The sequence below is a fragment of the Clinocottus analis genome, unplaced genomic scaffold (genome assembly GCF_023055335.1).
Source record: "Clinocottus analis isolate CAN_PGR_092001 unplaced genomic scaffold, fCliAna1.0.p SCAF_4, whole genome shotgun sequence".
NCBI lineage: Eukaryota > Metazoa > Chordata > Actinopteri > Perciformes > Cottidae > Clinocottus > Clinocottus analis.
The window spans coordinates 12,883,374-12,905,076 of record NW_027176153.1 but is presented as its reverse complement, the minus strand read 5'-3'; the positions used below and the strand labels follow the sequence as shown (position 1 = coordinate 12,905,076).

Sequence of the window (21,703 nt, the reverse complement as noted above, 5' to 3'; positions counted from 1 at the left end):
AAACTATATTTAGTCGATATTGTGGCGGTGTAATTAAACACCAGGTTACGTGTCCCAGCTGTGCTACACTAAGGAAGCTGATGCAGTGGCTGTCACGCAGCGGAACTTGTCTTTGGGGACGGAATCAATGTAATTTATCTACGGAAACCTTTTGTAGTTTGTTTCGTAAAACGCGAACATTTCGCCCCGCAAACTACCGATCTGTCACATTGGAGTGTTGAGCAAACGTTTCACAGCAGCTAGGTTGTCTTTGCACCTGCTGCACGTTGTCAGTAGTGGCATCAGCTGATCCCCCTGGCTTAACATCTAAAGCTCTTGTGACAATGTTTAGTTTTTTGGTTTCATTTCCCCAAAGCAACACATAACCTGAGAATATAAGCGGCAGTACTGCTACCAGGCCTGTTAGTTTCGTTTTCTAATGAATTGGCCAACTTGTCAACACACGTTTGATCTGTCTGTTTTCTGATGCTTACTCATTAACTTCAGTATCAAATCCAAAGCATTTGTTCAGCATTGTTTTAGTGACATAACTCTTAAACGTCATGCACATAATAGTTAGATTATGCAGAGTGCTGCAAGAGTACTGGGATATTTGCAAAGAAAATGTGAATGTTTACAACTGGTCTTTTGCTTCATGAGTGCTGCGTCTACATCAGCACATTTCAGTGGTGTGCGATTGTCATAATGATGATGAGCAGAATATTATTGTCATATTGTGGCACATTGAAGTGGTTTTCTATTGTTAATTGATCAAATTGATGTATTGAGGCTTCAGAAAAAAATTACACATATAGACGTATAGATAATTCAAGACGCATACGGTTTATGGCTCTGCGATGAACTGATGCTGCAGACAAAGATTGGCTTCCTTCTGTCTGGAAGTATGTGATGAGATCCCAGATTAAAGAGGCGTCATATGGTTTTGGCTGTTTAAGTGGTACTTCTAGATGGTGTAGGACACTGACGTCTGTCGATAGAAACATTAAATCAGATTAATTTTTTTCATATGTTCTTTGGACACCAAACAGGCTAAGCTTAACTGCATAATTAAACAATGGTTTTCCCTGCATACAAACTGCCTAAGAGCAGATCTGTCAGACATTTACAAAGATGCAGTGTGCTTAAAGGCTTTGCTGTTGCATGAGGACAATGCACAATCTAACGTCACTATACTGACAGCTATGGTCATTTATGTTTTATTATGTCAGAATATATTTAGAAACACTATCATGATCTATTAAATGCACACAGGTGTGTCTTCAGAATAATATTTCTCTAGGCCTGTTTAGGAAGCTTCAATTATTGTGAATCAGCATCTACATGAAAGGCAACATAATCACAATTGTATATTAATCCCAAGGTAACACTTATCATCATCTGGGCGGGTTTATATTTTCAATTGTAAATATGTTAAGTGTTTTCTAGATATAGGATGCTTTCGAACTGTTGCTAAATGTTATAGTTGGTTTTACATTCATTGGACTCAAGTGTCTCACCTTGAAACTTCCTCATCTTTCTCTTCTGTCTCCTCACTATTCTGTGTAAACAAAAATGCTATAAATGTTCTACATACATGTATATTTGACAGTGCTTAATGAGATAATTCACTTTCATTTGCAGTGAATCAGACATCCTTCACCATGACAAACAATATGAGCCTTTCTACTCATCATTTGTGGCACTCTCTGCACACTACATCACCACAGTATGTGGGCAAAGTATGTATCTTTAATTTTCTCTTTAGTGTAATATAAATTGCTACTGCCATTCAGCCCAAGTATTTAAATTGTACAGGTTGTTGTTTCAAGCCAGCAAATTACTTTTGCTCTGTCTTTCTAGTACCGAGGAATCAGCTTCTTTCGGTTGCTGCGGCGTGCAAAGTATTGATTGAATTCTCATTGCTGCGCTTGGAAAACCCAGATGAGGCATGTGCTGTATCACAGGTAAGATAAACATACCGCATGGGAAATTGTTGGACAGCATTCCACTGATGAGTTTCTTTTTCAGTTTTAAGGAAATGGGACTAGCCACAGCCACTGTTGTTCTTACATGTTTGTCTTTTACATTTTGATTAGTTAATTAGAGATTGCTTTTCCTGGTCATTTGTATAATTTCTCTGTTTTGAAAGGACATTATTTACTTGGTTAATGCTGTTAATTTTTCCTCAGAAACACCTGATTCTTCTAATAAAAGGACTTTGCACTGGCTGCAGCAGACTAGATCGCACAGAAATCATTACTTTCACTGCTATGATGAAATCTGCCAAGTTGCCTCAAACCGTCAAGACCCTTTCAGATGGTAAGGGTCCCATGAAAACTATGTTTATATCTGCGCACGAGCTCAGAGTATGGAAAGAGTTGTTTTTACTTGATTCATTTAGTTTGATTCATAAAGGCATACAGTGATGGGTAAGCAGAACATGTATTTTGGTTATTACGGCTGACAGTAGAAAAACACATATTTAGAGGCAAGTTTATTTTTTTGTCATGTCTGTTTTTTCTTCATTTATTTGGTGTTTTCATCACTGAGACTGAGAACATTGACATCATCATCCCACAGGCGTTTTTGCAAAACAAGACATCTTCAACGCTTTGGTATGTGAACATTTGTGTTCTTCCTCGTTCATTTAATAGTGGAAGATCAGAAGGAGATGCCCAGTGCTGTAAACCCAGAACTTCGACAAAAAGAAGTAGAAATGAACTTCTTCAATCAACTGACTTCAGTTTTTAACCCTGACCTTACCACCATCTTGGCCTCGCCATCAGCAGCACACATGCATGTAAGTGTTACAGATCAGTCCTTCAGCTGCATTAGTAATTGACAGCTTGGGTTAACCACAACAACTGGTTTAATTTTGTTCTTATCAGTATTTTTACAAAAGAATAATTAACTTTGATATAACTTGCCATATACAAAATTAAAATCAGCATACAGTTATAATTAATCATTAATTTTGTGTTTAAAAAAACTCAACTCTCTCCAATTAAAGGCTGAGAGTGATTGCGATGACCAAACCACAGATCAAGCTATTCAGGCCAAAATGAAAAACGCCTTTGTCTCTCAGAATGTGTCAAGCTTACAGGAACTTGGTGAGTTGTTGCTTTGTTGGAGGACCCTTTTTTTTTAATAAACACTCCGTTCACAGTTATACTGTTAACATGCCTTGATTCAAAAGTTTTCCCAGACTGTTTGTGTTGAAACACGATGACTGAACAACTCCTGAGGCTTTTGTTTACATCAGTAAAATTAGATTGTGGCAGCATGGAAGTATTCATCCCCTGGTCAGAATATGGTTTATATGCTGTAATTTTCAAATTGAATGTCTATTTGCAATTTTAGGGCCTTTCTATGTTATCTATTTGTTTATTATGTCAATAAATGTATAAAACAAAGAAACACTGTTTTTAAGCGTGAAGCCCCAATCACCTTGGAGCAGTATTCTGCTGGTAATTTCACAGAATCATGGTTCAGTGCATTTGTCCTCAACCTTTTCAGGCCATATGACTTGTCACTAGTGTTCTTTATATTTTCAGTTTCGTTCTTTCCTTACTCAGGCTAATTATTTTATTCCCCATGATTTATATTCCCAGGTGGGTCTGAGAAGTTGCTACGAGTGTGCCTCAACCTGCCCTACTTTCTGCGCTACATCAACCGTTTCCAGGATGCTGTATCGGCCAACTCTTTCTTCATCATGCCTGCTACGGTGGCTGATGCCACTGCTGTCCGCAATGGGTAATTTAATGAAAATGATTGTCTTCGGTCAAAAAGATACATTTTGTCCTTTTTTATTCCCATGCTAATTTATACTGTTATATTATAATTTATTTTGAAGGAGCAAAATGATCTGTTTCTATATTTAATTACTAGTGGATTTTGTTTTTCTCAAATATTTAATTTCCTTTACGTACTTAAAACCCATCCCAGATTTCATTCACTGGTGATAGACGTAACCATGGCTTTGGACACACTTTCCCTCCCTGTACTGGAGCCCTTGACACCAGGGAGATTACTGGACATGACCGTGCTGGCTTTGAGCTGTCTCTATGCTGGTAGGTGATAACTCCCTTTAGGTCAAACAAATAAATACTGGCAGTAATTTAAACTAGTAATTGTAGATGGGACAGCAATACCAGATGTCTTCTACAAAGAATTAACCATAAAGCAGTGCAATACGACATGTGTTTAAATATAATGGCAGCAGCTTGAACAAATGTGCCATTCCCACTTTAACCCATAACTGAATGTTTCAGTCGGGAGTCAAATTGGTAAATTAAATGTTTTTACCCATTTAGGTGTGAGTGTGGCCACTTGCATGGCCATTCTGCAGGTGGGTAGCGGCTTGCAGCTTCGCTCAGCCACCACTGGGACGAAAGAGGAGGACTATGAAAATGACGCAGCCACAATTGTCCAGAAATGTGTGAGTATTAAGAGTACAACATTCTCAATGTATGCTCACATGTTAGATACAACTTGGTGCTACATCGAGACTTTTTTCACTAACTTGTATATTGCTACTCACAAGTTTTAAATAGGTCCAGAGAGTTACCTGTTTACTTACTTCAAATGACAAAAGGAGAGTTAAATTTGAGGAGATATGTTTACCGTATTGTTGTTGTTGTCTCATAATTTGGTATCTTATCTCTATCGCTAATGACTTCCTTGCGAGTATTTGTAACCAGATACAGCACGTTTAAAATAGTAAAAAGTACACAATTTATGTTTGCAACAGCTCGAGATCTATGAAATGATTGGACAAGCCATCAGCAACTCCCGCAGAGCTGGAGGAGAGGTGAGTACTCAGGTTCAGAGCCATACAAGAAGAGTAAAGAATAACAAGTTCAGTGCCTTTTTGATTCATTTCGACTCGACCACTTCAGAAGTGATCTGTTTTTTAAGTTAAAGCAAAGAAATGTGTCAGATTTTTTCATAAAATATATTCTTGGTGATTGTTTTTGTACTTATCTGTGTACTCCAGCATTATCAGAACTTCCAACTTCTTGGAGCCTGGTGCCTATTAAACAGCCTGTACCTGATTCTCAACCTGAGCCCCACTGCCCTGGCGGATAAAGGAAAAGAGAAGGATCCTTTGGCTGCCCTGCGTGTCCGTGATATTGCTGCTCGCTCCAAGGACGGCGCAGGATCGCCTAAACTTGGTCCTGGCAAAGGGTAAATTCCCATGAATACAAAATCAGTTATTCTAGTGTCTCTTGGGTTACTGTGGCTCAGTTTTGTCTTCTTTATTTTTTTTATATAAAAAAACTTTACTGAAGTGGAAAGACAACTAATCGATCTTAGACTTCAGATTTCAAAACGATCCCTTGAACACATATCAGATCAAACACATCTTTCAACTTGTCGTGTGTGTGTGTAGATGTATGTGTGAAGATGTGTAATTCATGCCCTGAAATCGCAGACATTTTGTACTGCATATCTCTGATATGTAATGCTTATTTTAGAATTACATTTTAAGAAAATGATCACACTTGAAAAGTGATTTGTATGCATTCATTATTTTTGTCCTTTTATTTTCTTCCTAAAGGCACCAAGGGTTTGGTGTTTTGTCCGTTATCTTGGCAAACCACGCCATCAAACTTTTGACTTCACTTTTCCAGGATCTGCAAGTTGAGGCTCTGCACCGCGTAAGTCAAGCAACATTCAAAACACACAAACACACTATTTGTTGTATTTTAAACTAAATTTCCATTATTTAAAAAAATTGTACTGTTGTACTCGTCACATCATATGAGCACATGTCATTATAGCGTATGTATACATAATGCCTTTATTACAATGAGTGTAAAAGGTTGACTTGTTTTTGTCTCATTCTGTACGGCTTCTTTATTTCTTTGGGCCAAATCATTTCCCATGTTTTACAGTAAACAAAAGTAAATATACATTTTTAGAATCCAGTCAAACTTAATTCAACTATTCCGGTCTTAAAGGTTCACTTGACTGGTTCACTGTAGCTGAATGCAAAGCGATAATTGCATTAAAAAAAGTCTAGAAAATTAAATGCATGACTATGAAAGGTTGTCTTATTTGCTTTTTAAATGTTGTGCTTGAAACATGCAAGGAAAACTTTAACAAACATATGCAAAAGGAACCTTCTATTCTTTGAAAGCCATGTTTCCTGCAGGGCTGGGCGAGTGATGGGCCACCAGCTGAGCTCAACATCATGGCACAGAGCACTTCCATCCAGAGGGTCCAAAGGCTCATTGACTCTGTCCCCCTGACCAATCTACTCTTCACCCTTCTCTTCACTTCCTACAAAAAGGTCTGCTCATCATATATTTACGTACCTGTGATGTGTATAATTTTAGGTCATTTCACTGTCACAAATAAGAAAAGCGCTTATGTTGCTTTTGTAAAAAACATTTAAAAAATGTGGTTTCTGTCAGCTTTCCTCAAGGGGAGTGCCTAATTTTCACAGCCTATGTTTCTTTTCTAGAGACATTTCTTCAAGTAACTATATTTACATATGCAATGAAACATAATGCACATGTTAACGTTGTTCAGAAAGACAAAGGTGTAACTAAATACACAGAGGCTAAACAAATACTGGGGTACATGTTGTGGTGATATGATGGAACAAACGCATGAAAAATGTGTTCTTTACAAACTGCCTAGCTAATAAAATTGTTTTTTGATTTGAAAAAAAGAGTGAATGATCAAAAACGATGATCATCATTTAGACTGTTGTTGTTTTTGCTTCCATTAGGCTTGTGTTCTCCAACGACAGAGGAAGGGCTCAGTCAGCAGTGATGCCAGCGCTTCTACAGATTCAAACACATACTATGAGGATGATTTCAGCAGTACAGAGGAGGATAGCAGTCAAGGTACTTCATCATTCTGCATTTCAGCAATTACTTCAACACTTTGAAAAGCCTCCTTTAATTTGAAAGGTCATGCTAGAGGATGCACTCACATAGCAGCTTAAGGTTTGCAAAACAAAACTTTTGTATGCTACTCATGCTTGTAAATAAGGAGACAATTGTCAAGAAGGAGATATGTCTGGCATGAATTAGTCATATCAAAAATATTAACAAAGGTATTTAAAAGCAAGATTATTAAGAATTTGTTTACTTTGAATGAAGACATTATGTAACTGTAGGTGGGATGAAGGCACCCTTATGTGCTCATCACTAAATTTGTAAATTCACCAACAGACCAATAAACAAATCTTTGTACAATGCCTTCAAGATATTGCTTAGATTTATCTTCATGACCCTGTGGATGCAGGTGCTGAAAGCAGATTTATGTTTGAGTTTGATCTCTGAGCTAGTGTCAACACTGTATCAGTGAGGCAGTGAAACAGCTGTGCTGTCAGTAGACCAGTCAGTCAGGTTGTGTAAGCAGTGAGAAGGGTAAACACACACACACACACACACACACACACACACACACACACACACACACACACGATACATGTCATTGAAATTTTTGTCCTTTCATTACATAATGGGACAGTGTAGATGACAGTGTCTACTATTTCAGCAGAGAGAAGACAGGAGAAGACAAGTGCAGCTTGTGTCTCAGGTCAGCAGTTTTCTGTCCTCAGGTCAAAGACTTGGTGTCCACTTCACTGTCCTAGATTCATTTTGTTATTGTTTGTCTCACAATCTAGGCTCTGAGCTGTCGCCCTAATAGCTTAAAGAATGACAGAGCCACAGATGAAAAGGCTTTTTGATAAAGTCTGAATGGTGCTTTTGACTGAAATTAACGTGATTATGACAATGTTTTGTCAAGAGATTCATCTGTGGCTCAGTATGGTTCAAAGGACAATACCAGCAGTGTTGACATGTGGGAGCTCATTATTGTTTTTGCAAGCATTAAAACCTTAGAGCTGGGTAAAGAATAGAAAAGTTGCTGATACTAGCATTAATTGTCACTGACAAACTACATTTTGTTCCTCGGCTGGGTGAACAAGGTGCTTTTAAGATCTTAGTCCTAAAAACACAAATCCCCAATTTGTCATCTATTCTGCATTATGTGCCTTGTCCTGGAGAAATGTAATGCAGACTAGTAGTTTACGTTAAATCACAATACTGAGGTAACCATTTAAATGATTGTGATAATCGGGTAATATTCCTTAGCACTATTGCAGATCTTATGTATCTTTTCATTGACCATCACATTCTTCTTATTTGTCATTGCATTACTCATCAGACATTTTGGAAAACTACCTCCAATACTAAAATAATGTAGGACCCCATGTCAAAACAGTGGTGTTATTTTGAACTCAATAAATTCAAGTTGTGCTTGTAAACTATGGGCTTAAACACACTGCTACGTCTTGCTGTCACCGGAAAAAAATTATTTTTGTATGTTGCATGCAGCTGTGAATATCAACTTAAAGTGATATTCTTTTAACATTTAAACGTTATTTCTTGTTTCTGTTTGAATTAATCTGTTGATACCTCAACTGGGTACATCTGCTGTAAGATGTTTTTCAAGTCTAATGTTGCTAAACATATTTAATTGACTCATAGAAGAAGGATAGGGGTGAGAGTTCAGTGTGTGGCCAGCAAAAGCAGACACTTCAAAAAACAAACCCTCGAGATGTAGTTAGGCTCTATCTGTACACATTGAACTGGTTTTGGAACTAAAAACACAGGATATAAGCGATTCTTATTGTCCAGGGTGAGAGGAGTGGGTGGGGGACGACTAAGAAACAAACATAACGCTGCTGTATTAGAGGATCAACTCTCTAGAGAACGACGGCATGTGCAGTTATCTGTGCCCAAGCATCATTAAGCATCTAGTCGGTTTGGGATTTCTGGGTGGAGGGCACTGATGCTTCAATAGTTCCAAAAAACTTAGGCTACATCCACACTATGTTTTCAGTCCGGTTAAATTACACATTTCTTTTAATACTTCTACTGCCTACATGTGGAGAATCAAATTATTGGAGCGATAAGCAAGCGGCGGGTCTAGGAGCATTATCGGCCAAACGGAGCAGTCTTCTGAAGTCACCGTGGGCAGCTTTGAAGAGGGCGATTGCCACAAAACGGCGGACTTTAATTTTCCTATTAATGCTTATTTTGTTCTGCACAACTATTATGAAGTCCACAAGAAAGCTTTAAACGTTCAAAAGCATGATAAATGCTCTGCAGTCTGACAGGGACTTTCAGCCACCCGGCAGACTACGATTGTGACAACAGACAACCACGCAACACAGGAAATGAGTGAAATGTGACCAAATTTATTGACCCCTCATCTGTTAAATTTGATTTTTAAGTGTTTATTTTTTAAGTAAATTGGATGTTTGCGTGACAGAATCAGAATAAGACTTGTAGCATTTTAGCTAATTGTAACTAAGATCTGTATAGAGGAGGATCTCAAGAATCAAGCACATCGTTTTATTACTAAAGTATACTATAGTACTTTAATACAACACCCGCATGGCCAGTGTATGTGAATAGTCATGTGATGATTGTTTTTTAGTCGTGCTAGTGGAACAAAAATCTTTTCCCTAGTTTTTAACGGAGACCTATTAGTGTGGATGTAGCCTGATGCACATGTGGGAAATTAAGAAAAACCTTGAACAGCATTGTCTGTTTGATTGTTGCCAATAGCATGTCTAAATATACTACTACGAGGAACCTTTTTAGTTGTTTTTTTTAGCAACTACAGTTACATAAGGAACCACTACAAAATGAGCCCTATACTATCATTTTACTTCCTGTTGTAATGGCAAGTATATTGAAGAAAAGGGGAAATACAATGCAAGTAAACACAATGAATGAGCTTTTCCTTATTGTCAATGATGGCAATTATAAGTGAATGTCTTGAGGAAAAACCCTCAAGAGAAAATGTTTCGTTTTCTTTAAGTGGATATTCACCAACAGAATGTCTATATGTTCACTCTTTACTGCTGTCTTTGGCTTGTGTCCACCGCCTTCACAGTGTCATAGGTCTCACTAGGTTGAAGCTTTTTACATTTCGTCCTTTGGTCACACCACTCCCACTCCACACACATCTTGTAAGTCTTGGGACATTTCTCACTCAAAGAAGTTCATATAAATTGTTTGTCTGCAGATGATGACAGTGAACCCATCTTGGGGCTGTGGTTTGAAGAGACAATTTCACCCACCAAAGACAAAGTAGCTCCCCCACCCCCTCCACCACCGCCACCTCTGGAGACCTCTCCCAGACTGAAGAGCCCCAACAAGCAGAATCCAAGTGAGAATGGCAACATCTTAGCTGGACGGAAAGACCCAGAACTGGTGAGGAACGATTTTGGTGTACCTACAACCAACAGAATAATGTATTAATAGTCCAGCGCAAACGGCACCTGCATTTATAAAAAAATGTTAGCGTACCTGTATTTAGGTCTCTACTTCTCTACTTTGGCTGTTCCAAAGTCGAGGGTGAAAAGTAAAGGTCACCGTGCTTTTGCCATCAGGGCCCCTCGTCTTTGGAACTCGTAGAATTAGTAATCTTTTTAATCACTTCTTAAAACTCAATTTTACAGACTGGCTTTTATGTGATGCTGTCGCTTTACATTGCTATATTTTATAGTTTATTTTTCTGAATTATTTTATTACTAACTGCTTGGTTTAATGTGTCCAGCCAGCAACTCAAACTTTTTTTTTCCTTCCTAAAGTTCCTCAGTTTAGCCTCCAGCATTCTGAACTTCATCACCACCTCAATGCTCAAGTCCAGGAACAACTTTATCCGCAACTACCTGAGCGTGTCTCTGACAGAGCAGCACATGGCTACACTAGCCAGCATCATCAAAGATGTGGACAAAGATGTTAAAGGTACACTAGAAATATAACTGCTTATCATGAAAATTATCAAAAATGTTACCTGTGTTGGCTTGCTATCGAGTGGATGCTGTAGAAGGCAAAGCATGCTGTGAGGATTAATGCATTTGGTTTTCCTCAGGCTCCTCAGATGAAGCGTTTTCGTTAGCGCTGTATCATTTCAATCACACCCTGGTAACATCAGATCTTCCATCGCCAGCCCTGCAGGTAAGAGGACTTTGTTTGTTCTGCCAGTATCTACTCTAAGTAAGTCATTTATTAACCTATTATTTGCTTATTCTATGTCAGGCTTATTATTGTATCTATTGTACTTTTCAGAGCACCCTTCTTCAGCAGTTAGGGGTTGCACCCTTTTCAGAGGGTCCCTGGCCTCTGTACATTCAACCTCAATCATTATCAGTGCTCTCCAGACTTCTCCTCATATGGCAGCACAAAGCAAGCTTGCAAGGAGAGCCAGATGTACCAGAGTGTATGAAAGTCTGGGAAAGGTATGGCAGCCATTGCAGATCTTCTGATTGATATGTTTAATAAAGTGTTTTAAAGTTTCCCTTGATGCTGTAAATATTGTGTCACTAATTTTGTTTATACTTCTCATATTCACGACTTAATTCATTGTTTTTCTGCAAAGAAAGATGTCAAGTAGTAGATGCATTATAATGAAACAAAGGTTGAATGATTAATTTGGTTGGCAAAATATTAACTAAAATGTAGATTTGTGAGACCTTCTGTTTCTAAAGCATTTAAATACAAATTGGCTGTCATGTTAATAGTGTTTTTAGTACATAAATGAGTTCAGGCTATTGGCCCGGCCCTCCACAATATTTTCTGTTCCTCATGTGCCCCCCTGGGAAAAATAATTGCTCACCCCTGCATTAGTGAGTGCTCACAGAAAAGGCTCTGCTTCACTTTGTCATCTGTCTTATGTAAGACGGGTGAAAAGGCCATTTTAAGTCGAACCGTATTTCAGTATCCAGCAATATTAATGAGCAAAGTGGACACACCTTTGACAGATCTGTCGTTTGCAAAATTTTGGGAATAGATAGAAATGTACTTGTTAAAACAAATAATTGCACACAGTTTATCATAGTTTTTCTTATTTCTCTTTTCTGCTTCCTATCCTACTCTTTTAGATTTTTGGGAACATTGAAGCAGCACACCATCCAGAGTTCTGTGCATGGAGAAGACGATCTTAATGTAGAGCACCTCCAGCTCCTCCTGCTCCTTTTCCACAATCTGTCAGAGCGTGGTCGGCGGTCAGTCCTGACCCTGGTCACCCAAGCCATCACTGAAGTGGCACAGAGCAAAGACTCCCAGCTGAAGGCTGTGCCTCTCAACCTGGCCCGCCTCTGTTTGGTGTTTGACTACCTGCTACGCCACTACTCCAAGGCGCCGTTGTACCTTTTTGAACAGGTTAACTGCTTATTTTTGTTTTATCCTGATGATTGTCCGATCAAGCGTAGATCTATTTGATATCTATATTTGTTACTAGTTTATTTCCTGCAAAGTAAAATAATATCCAGTAAATTAATGAATAGTATCTTTCACCAATCGAGAGCAACCGTAAAGATCTCATCGTGAATATAAGCCTCATTCAGTCACTTACCCATTACATTATTTTAGAGCAGTTATTGGCTACGTATCTTGATAATACCACAGATTTGCTTACTTCTGGGGTTTTCCGATTCTGTAAATTGTTGTTTTGAGTTATTTGATACCTGCCAAAATAGACAAAAAAAGTTGCTAGTATAAATCATCTGTATTCCAGTGCTGAATCTTTGAATAAGCGTCTCTCTCTCTTATAAACACTATGTACAGGTGCAGTATAACCTCCTAACCCCACCATCCACCGGGCCGGGTTCTGTTCAGGAAGGAGGCAAACGCAACGGCGTCCCACTTTACTATGGATTTAAAGAGGTGGAGGAGAACTGGGCCAAACACTGTTCCACAGGTAAGACAAATGGTGGAAGAAAAACATGTTTTATTTACTGGCCAGAGCATGACGCATTGTTTTTTAACATGTGCTCGTTCATGTGCCATTTTTTAAAACTACCTGGATCACTTTCTGTTACTATTTCTGTCATCGTTTGCTGAACAGTGTTTGTGGTAAGTGAGAGACAGACGGCGACCTCCTGGGTCTGACAAGTTAAGCAATCCATAAACTAGCATTCTTGTCTAATAGAGCTAATCGAGAGCTGAAATAAGTCAGATTGTATAAAGATCTGTTAGAAAATGCCCCTACTTCTCACTTGATTTATTACAGTAAACATAACTTTATTGTCTCTAATGTTAGTTTCAGGTATTCTTCAATACAGCATGATGTTAATTTAGTAAATTATAGTCCCATTTAAACCTTATACCTTGTGATTGACAGGTCACTACTACAACGTTGTATTGTCTCGGAGTTGTTTGTGTTTTTGTCAAACAACTTTAACTCTTTCAAAGTGTGTCATTCAAGTTAATTGTTGAACCTTTTGGTTGCCTTAAAATGTCTTATTTGGCCTTTGGTTGCAGAAAGCCGAAACGTTGACTTGTATTTAAAGTAATCTGGGTTTTTGTGTGTCATCGGTGAGGTAAATGTTCAGAAAATATTCAGTTCTGTTTTTCTATATTTTAACATCTTTTAGATGCAAACGTTCAGCCCAAATTCTACTGCGTTCTGTCCCCTGAAGCGTCCGAAGATGATATCAGCAGACTGGACAGCAAGGTGTGTGTGTGAGAGCGCGTGTGTGTGTGAGAGCGCGTGTGTGTGTGAGAGCGCGTGTGTGTGTGAGAGCGTGTGTGTGAGAGCGTGTGTGTGTGTGTGTGTGTGTGTGTGTGTGTGTGTACAATTTATATACAATTTAAATTGTATATAAAACATTACTCTCTTTTTTTTCCCCCTGGTAGGTCTTTCCAAAGCTGTTCAATGGAGCAGTAAAATACGATGAACTATATGCGTGGCTCATCTCACTCCTGGTTGCAGGCTCTCAGTTTGACACGGCAAGAAGACAGGAGAGCAAGCCAATCACTCCGATGGTGAGAACACACCACATGAACAAACCATGAACAGGGTAAACTAGTCCATGTTGCAGGTGGCATCCCAGTATTGCTTAGTGCTTACACATACAAACTCTTTGTGGCTCCAACTTTTTTGATTTATCATTCACTGACAATATATGAAATTGAACTATTCTGTATTGTGCTTCAAATAAAAGCTTTCCCTAGTCGTTTGACTTCAAAAGCCATTCAATGTTAAGCATGGCTCGGCAGTGTTACGTTTAAATCAATAGTAACTTAATGGTCTTCAGCCCTGACATTGGAAAACGATGCATGTTTGTTTATAAACCTATACAGGAGGCATGCTCCCTTCAGTATTACTTCCTGATACTGTGGAGGATCCTGGGTGTTTTACCACCGTCGAAGGCCTACATGGAGCAGCTGAAGACTGGCTGCAGCGATCCTAGTGAGAGTGACATCCTGCACACACTGCGATGGTCCTCGCGTCTCCGGGTGTCTACCTACGTGAACTGGATCAAGGTCTGTTGATACCTGATAGTCCTAGTGAATGCTAATGAGCATGGTCGGTGGCAAAACAAATAATTTACTTAAACAATATTAAACTCAACCTTTTTTATAGCTGATGTCAAATGTAATTAGTATTTTATGATTATGCTACTCATCATTCTTCTCGTAATTGTTTCACATATTGTCATAACCGGCTCTTAGGCCATGACAAATGCACAGACAACAATTGGAGGAAACATAATATTTATTTAACTTGCATAAATAAAGAAGTAACGATATAAGTGTGGCAGTCAGTAGCATTGGTGATGTCAATGTGTATGCGTGCAATATGGTATATCGGTGTTGACGGTGAAAATACAGGAAACCATAAACAAGATGGCAGCAACGGTCTGTCTCACTCCACCTAAACCCGCGCAGTGAGCAACACCAGTACCAGGTGCTTATTCAGTTTCCCGGCCAGGTGCTCTCATGGATACAAACCAACTTTCTTAAACTCAACTACGATAAATCTGACTTGATCATCGGCCCCAAATCCCTCACCAAAACCAGTCACAACTTCTCCCTCACCATCAACAACTCCACTCTGTCTCCCTCCCCACATGTCCACAACCTTGGAGTCATGTTTGACAGCAACCTCTCCTTTGAACACCACGCCAAACACCTCACCAGAGCTGCTTTCTGTCACTTAAAAAACATTGCCTGTCTCCGTCCATCACTCGACTCTTCTGCTGCCGAAACCCTGATCCATGCCTTCATTACCTCCAGAATTGATTACTGCAATAGCATTCTTTATGGTACAACATCCAAAATCCTCAATGACCTCCAATACATCCAGGATTCTGCTGCCCGCTTGCCCACCCACACCCGGGGTCACATCACCCCTGGTCTCCAGAACCTCCACTGGCTCCCCGTCCCACAAAGACCTCTACTAACAGGGCCCCTCCTACGTCACCGACCTGCTCCACCACCACACTCCATCCCGTCAGCACTGCTCCTCTGATGCCATCCCCCTGTCCATCCCACATAGGACTAAGCACTGAACATGGGGTGACAGAGCCTTCTCTGTAGCCGCCCCCTCCCTCTGGAACTCGCTCCCCAAACTCATGCGTGACTGCTCTGACCTCCCCACATTCAAATCACAAATCAAAACTCACCTCTTTAGAACTGCTTTTAATGTATCACTGTGTGACTGGGTTTATTCTTACTGCTTTTATTTATTTTTATTTGTTTTGTTTTATTTGTTTGTTTGAATGTTTATCTTTTAGGATATTTCAACTGTTATGTAAAGTGACTGAGTAATTAGAAAAGCACTATGTAAACAAAATGCATTATTATTATTATCATCATCATCATCCTCCTGCTTTCTAATATCTATAGTCTTTTTTTTTTTTAATTGTGTTTTATTTTAATGTTCATCACTGACAGGAACACTTGGTGAAGCAGGGAATGACAGCTGAGCAGGCAGCCTCTCTGGTTGAGATGACTGCTGCTAAGTGCAGCACTGTTAAATATGATGTGGAGCTAGCAGAGGAGTACATTGCCAGACAGGTAATGATTATAACATAACCATGTTGGAGTTTTGTTTTTGGTTGTTTTCCAAACAGTTTTTTGAGCAGGACTGTTACTCGTTGACAACTTGGTTCTGTTGCAGATTTCTACCTTCTCCAGTGTCGACCCAAACGCCATCCTTCCACTGGATCAGTTGCCCTCTCTACAAGCCATCTACACACTGGATGCTGTCATCTCAAAAGTGCAGGTTTCTCTAGATGAGCATCTGTCCAAGGTTGCAATTGAAGCAGATGCACAAAAGACATCTGAGATCACAAAGAACCTACTGCCAGCCACATTACAGCTCACGGATGTTTACACAGCCTTCACAAGGTGAGAAAACGATCACTAACTTCTACACTTTGCTAAACACTGAACATCAGACTTGCTCATCAAGGTCATGTGTTAATATGGCAAGCTGAAATAGAAGCATATGATTGAAATAACGGCAGGGTTTATTTATGCATTGCCTTAGCTTCTGGACAAAGTAAGTAAATACATGAAATGGTTTCCCTGTTTTGCGTGTGTGTGTGTATCTCACCCCTGAGTTTATGACTTGATGGTTTTGAACACATTCATTAAAAGTATTAAACCGAAACCACAGAGGACATTTTTATTTCATTACATCCTTTACTATAGAGATTTTACACTGCCATTTTGCATTGAAAGCAGTATAATACAAACATTATTTTCCAAGATTTCCACACAACGATACGTCAGGGTGTTCTTGATTTTATACTATCTGTTGGCGTATTCCTGTAAACGTCAAACCTAAATAACAAGGCTAAAGCAGTGAAGATTTTGAAATTAAGTAAAAACAATCTTGTCATTACCAGGTCTTACCTTTTAATGAACATCCCAGAGGAAGGAGAGAACAAGCTGACAAATGCCAAGCTCCAAGGTTATGCTGCGGTTCTGTCAATTGGCTCCACCCGCTGCAAGGCCAACCAGCTGGGTATGTGAAACAATTACTCAAAAATTAGAAAACGATACATTCACTTTCTTTTCTGTAAACTAACTGTTTAAGCCTAAACTTGTAATCCTCCTAAACGCCACAGGTCATAGTATTATGCAGAACTTACCGTCGGCTGTACAGACAATATGTGAGACCTGGAACGGCATCCACACCAATGAATTCCCGAACATTGGCTCATGGGTATGCGAGTCTTGTTGCTTTTGGTTCAGCATGACTGTATGGGGAGTAGGCAATCTTATCACCATAAAGTTTTCTTCTCGCCTTTTCTTATACTAATGTGCTAGTACTAAGCCATTGACTATGAGTGGCATGAAGGATAATATGTAAATGTAATATTATTTCGACCACCTACTCTTCCAATCTTCAGCACTGAAGAGAAAAAGTCAAAATAGTACATTCAACACTCTGCTGTTGACTTTTGCTAAGCTGTGTTCACAGCAACTGTATTGTTGTGTTGCTGTGCTTCGGTTGGTCTGTACACTACCATAAGATTCATATGTGGTATTTGTATTTGTTTTTTTCAGTCTCATTTATTTTACGTTCAATTTTAAACATTAGTTATATTGTCATAAACCTCTAAAATAATGCATCTATTTCTGATTGATTGTATAATAGGTATCTGATTTTAAATAATGAAACTTATTCAAAATATTGCCTAAAAGCTATTAAAAACATGTAAATCCAATGTAATGAATTATTAAAAGTATAAAAATATCAAGATATGACTTGCTTATATTGCCCTGCCATTCTAGGTGCCATTTAAAAATAATAATTTGACCAACAATTATGAGACTAATAGGCTTGTGTTTTCTTTCTTCCTTAGCGAAATGCATTTGCCAATGATACCATCCCATCCGAGAGCTACATCAGTGCCATCCAAGCAGCTCACCTGGGCACATTGAGTTGTCAGTCCTTGCCTCTGGCCTCTTCTCTTAAACACATCTTACTCTCTTTGGTTCGCCTCACTGGCGACCTCATTGTGTAAGTGCTTGTCAAATCTGAGTCACAAAAAGTATTTCTGAAAACAACTGTAAACTTAATTTAATACTGTGTATGTTGTTCTATTCAGCACAGAGGAGCTAAATCCTTCGCAGGTTGTCCGCACTCTGCTGCCCCTTCTCCTGGAGAGCAGCACAGAGAGCGTGGCTGAGATTAGCAGCACCTCACTGGAGCGCATCCTCGGCCCCTCAGAATCAGACGCCTTCCTAGCCCGCATCTATGAGCGTTTGGTGACCGGGTGTTACAACATTATTGCCAATCACTCAGACCCAGCCAGGTATGCCATGTTTAACACAATTAAATAAACCTGCCTTCAAAATATGTTTGATATTTACATGAAACCAATGTGTGGTGTGAAATGGCTGTTTGTATTGTTTAACCCGCACCCCACTGTGACACTTTAAGTCGTTTTTAAGCATATTATCTTTTTTTATGTGCAGGCATTTTTTTGCCTGCACATTTTCCATTTGCTTGATTCTCACTGCTCTCGTCAATTTTGGATACTTTTTTAGTGGTTTGGATGAGTCTGTGCTTGAGGAATGCCTTCAGTACCTTGAGAGGCAGCTCGAGAACATTCAAGTCCGCAAGGCCATGGAAGAGTTCTTTTCATTCAGGTATGTGTTTAACTGATGTTACAGGCTGCACTGTTACAAATTTATATTGCTACCTCACATAATCTGTGTTGTTGTTTTTTTTTCTCCAGCGGTGAGCTTGTCCAGATTATGATGGCGACAGCCAATGAAAATCTATCGGCAAAGTTCTGCAACAGGGTGCTGAAATTCTTCACCAAGCTTTTCCAGCTCAGTAAGTCTATTGTTCATTTAAATCAAGAAAAGCTTTCACAAGGCTGAGGTATACTTCGAATTAATCATGGTGATTCTGTTCATCCCAGCTGAGAAGAGCCCAAACCCCAGTCTGTTGTGTCTGTGTGGCACTCTGGCCCAGCTCGCCTGTGTGGAGCCCTCTCGTCTTCAGTCCTGGCTGACGCGCATGACAGCCACCCCACCAAAAGACTCCGAGCAGTTGGAAATTGTGCAAGAAAACCGACAACTCCTGCAAGTGCTCACCACTCATATTGTGCGTGACAACAGCCAGGTGGGCGAAGGAGTGTGCACTGTGCTCCTCAGCACACTCATTCCTATGGCAACAGACATGCTGACCAATGGTGATGGAACAGGCTTCCCTGAGCTCATGGTCATCATGGCCACACTTGCCAGTGCTGGACAAGGGGCTGGTCACCTGCAACTGCACAGGGCAGCTATCGACTGGCTGACCAGATGGTAAGAAATGTATTTCAATGGCATGCTGTTGCCAGTACAGATATCACCATAAAAACCGCTTAATAAAATGACTCTCATAATTATTAATAAGGATCTTACATTTGTACATTTATATTTTTTTTCTCTGCAGCAAAAAATATTTAACTCAGAAGAATGTTGTGGAAAAAGTGAGCTCAAACTTATCACAAGGAAAGGTATGTTTTTCTTATTAATCAGTATATTTCACCAGTTAATAGAAGTGAATTATCATCCAGGTGCAATTCCATTTAAAACACTGGCCCAATGTGTAATTTGCCATTTCCAAAAGGAGCATCCTTTGTTTAACATTAATGGTCAAGTAATTTATGCACCTGTTCCTTGTTTTCAGCATGCTAGTATGTTGGAATGCTCGTGCCACATCATCTCTTATCTGGCTGATGTGATGAATGCCTTGCGGCAAAGCAGTGGCCAAGGTACCTCAGCAATACTGATGGAGGGAGAGGAGAAGGCCATGGAAGTGGACTCGGACTGGGTGGAGGAACTTGCAGTAGAGGAGGATGATTCCCAAGCTGAGGACTCTGTGAGATCTTATCCTTTATTTCTCCCTTTATGTCGATCCTTTTTAAACTGGTCAGCATACAGACCTGAACATGAATTGTGTTTAAATTTGTGTTGTGAAAATGACTGCATTCTACATAACCATAATATAACTTACAGTTTTTAACAAATAGAAAAGACAAACGATAATACAATTCCAATCTTTTTTTCAGTGATGTACCCCAGAAAAAAGATGTAATACACAGCGCTGTGCCATCAGTGCAACAACAATCAACAATACATCTTAACGTGTTTGTTGTTGTTTTGCAGGATGAAGACTCACTTTGCAACAAACTCTGCACCTTCACCATTACTCAGAAGGAGTTCATGAACCAGCACTGGTAAAAAAAGAGTTTGTTCCCTGTGGCTTTGGTTTTTTTCTTAAATGGGACCATGAGTTGGTTCTTTTAATCTTGATCAGGTTAAGGAGGTCTCAACAGTTCATGGGACAGTCTTTTGGTATAACCTACAAGGCTGTTGTAGCTGAAAAGAGTTGTCACACATGACCTCTTAAATAATCTAGAATATAGAGGGTTATTGAAAAGTTGTAGTTGTTTATTAATGTTCAGTTGCTTATAATAAAATCAACTAGTGAACTTAGTACTGATTAAACTGCTTTGTTTTGATTTCTTAACACCATTTAATTTGTTGGTTTCCGTCATGCACATACATCAATTAGATTTAGATGGTCCTGAGCTAAAATGCCTTTTATGTAGAAATCTAGAGTCTTGTCCTATTCCTTTTCACTCTGCAGGTACCACTGTCACACCTGTAAGATGGTGGATGGGGTAGGTGTGTGCACAGTGTGCGCCAAGGTCTGTCACAAAGACCATGAGATCTCCTATGCCAAATATGGCTCTTTCTTCTGTGACTGCGGTGCCAAAGAGGATGGCAGCTGCCAGGTGAGACCGAATACCTCAGGTCATCATGGGAAAAGAACAACAGCGGTAACTTTGGCTTGCAAGTCATTCCCCCATTGACTTTCATCCAGTCATTTAATTTGTTCAGGGTTATAGCTAGCCCACACATGTGGCCAGAAAGAGATAAATCATAATGTCAATGTCTGTCAACATTCAGTTTACTGAAAAGGCCAGCTTTCCTAGTTAATCTTAAAATAGAGTTTTGAATGTGCATGTGATGAACAAACCATCAACTACATTTTACCTTCAGTTAGCAATGATTTGTTTGTCTTTGTGTCAATCATGTTATTACAATAGCTAAACATGTTTTGTTCAAGGAGGTAATAAAGTGAAAGTATTTGGGATTGGCATGCAGCAAATTCCAAATATTAATGCAGTTAATAATTAATTGCTTTAGGAATATCAGGAGTCATGATTTTGTTTTGTTTTGAAGGCACTTCAAGCCTCCAACCAGCACAATCTCTGACCTTCCTTTTGACTAACTATATACTCCACATTGTGGAGGAGCTAGCAAAGTGAAAACAAAAGCAGCTTATCATAATTGTAGATAAGTTAAACAAAATATGTATTTTATCATATTGTATTTGAATCTCTGCCAGTTGTATATGCATGCGTATATCATCAATGTTGCTATTCTCACGGCTCCACTTTGTGTTGTACCATCCACAGGCGTTGGTCAAACGCAGCCCCAGCAGCGGCATGGGCTCCACCCTGAAAGAGTCTTCTGCGTTCCAGAGTGAGCTGCGTATGCCTGACAGTGCTATCCGCCACCAGAATGCCTCACCCTCTGAGAAAGGCAAGGTCACCATCTGTGATGGCAAACCTGGAGATGAAGACAGACCTAAGAAGAGCAGTGTGTGCAAGAGCATTGAGGGCTGTCAGGAAGAGTTGGTAACACAAGTGGTAAGAGAAAATCAAATTTCTCACCAAGTCAGTGTTTCTGTTATGCGTCTTATTGTTTGCTCAAGACTCAAATTACTTAAATTGGGCACCACAGGGTTGCACAGCAAAATGCAGTTGTTGCCGATTTGCTACACATGAAAATCCTGACAATCAAACTAAAACAGCAGTATATTCCTGCAGCGCATTTTTTTTAAAGTCTCATCAGGGTGTGTGAACATGATTGCTTTT

At 39.4% G+C, this 21,703-nt stretch overlaps 1 protein-coding gene across 10 annotated transcripts in view; it reads left to right on the top strand.

Moving 5' to 3' along the window:
* Positions 1-21,703, top strand: part of ubr4 (ubiquitin protein ligase E3 component n-recognin 4) — a 50,274-nt gene that overhangs the window by 1,784 nt on the left and 26,787 nt on the right. For 5 of the 10 annotated variants that reach the window (XM_068597262.1, XM_068597268.1, XM_068597265.1 and 2 more), the window contains exons 3-39: positions 1,621-1,718; positions 1,840-1,943; positions 2,169-2,298; positions 2,634-2,779; positions 2,990-3,089; positions 3,591-3,732; positions 3,925-4,049; positions 4,293-4,417; positions 4,730-4,789; positions 4,976-5,166; positions 5,540-5,639; positions 6,122-6,274; positions 6,719-6,836; positions 7,495-7,536; positions 10,039-10,226; positions 10,607-10,763; positions 10,891-10,976; positions 11,088-11,257; positions 11,900-12,179; positions 12,585-12,717; positions 13,394-13,473; positions 13,656-13,784; positions 14,103-14,285; positions 15,699-15,821; positions 15,925-16,154; positions 16,658-16,776; positions 16,880-16,977; positions 17,621-17,778; positions 17,867-18,073; positions 18,309-18,410; positions 18,500-18,600; positions 18,689-19,076; positions 19,207-19,270; positions 19,444-19,635; positions 19,923-19,993; positions 20,407-20,599; positions 21,242-21,475. In XM_068597262.1, the coding sequence (XP_068453363.1) occupies positions 1,621-1,718; positions 1,840-1,943; positions 2,169-2,298; positions 2,634-2,779; positions 2,990-3,089; positions 3,591-3,732; positions 3,925-4,049; positions 4,293-4,417; positions 4,730-4,789; positions 4,976-5,166; positions 5,540-5,639; positions 6,122-6,274; positions 6,719-6,836; positions 7,495-7,536; positions 10,039-10,226; positions 10,607-10,763; positions 10,891-10,976; positions 11,088-11,257; positions 11,900-12,179; positions 12,585-12,717; positions 13,394-13,473; positions 13,656-13,784; positions 14,103-14,285; positions 15,699-15,821; positions 15,925-16,154; positions 16,658-16,776; positions 16,880-16,977; positions 17,621-17,778; positions 17,867-18,073; positions 18,309-18,410; positions 18,500-18,600; positions 18,689-19,076; positions 19,207-19,270; positions 19,444-19,635; positions 19,923-19,993; positions 20,407-20,599; positions 21,242-21,475 (5,320 nt within the window). The remainder of the gene's footprint in view (positions 1-1,620; positions 1,719-1,839; positions 1,944-2,168; positions 2,299-2,633; positions 2,780-2,989; positions 3,090-3,590; positions 3,733-3,924; positions 4,050-4,292; positions 4,418-4,729; positions 4,790-4,975; positions 5,167-5,539; positions 5,640-6,121; positions 6,275-6,718; positions 6,837-7,494; positions 7,537-10,038; positions 10,227-10,606; positions 10,764-10,890; positions 10,977-11,087; positions 11,258-11,899; positions 12,180-12,584; positions 12,718-13,393; positions 13,474-13,655; positions 13,785-14,102; positions 14,286-15,698; positions 15,822-15,924; positions 16,155-16,657; positions 16,777-16,879; positions 16,978-17,620; positions 17,779-17,866; positions 18,074-18,308; positions 18,411-18,499; positions 18,601-18,688; positions 19,077-19,206; positions 19,271-19,443; positions 19,636-19,922; positions 19,994-20,406; positions 20,600-21,241; positions 21,476-21,703) is intronic. The other 5 variants (XM_068597263.1, XM_068597267.1, XM_068597270.1 and 2 more) reach the window with 5 other exon arrangements.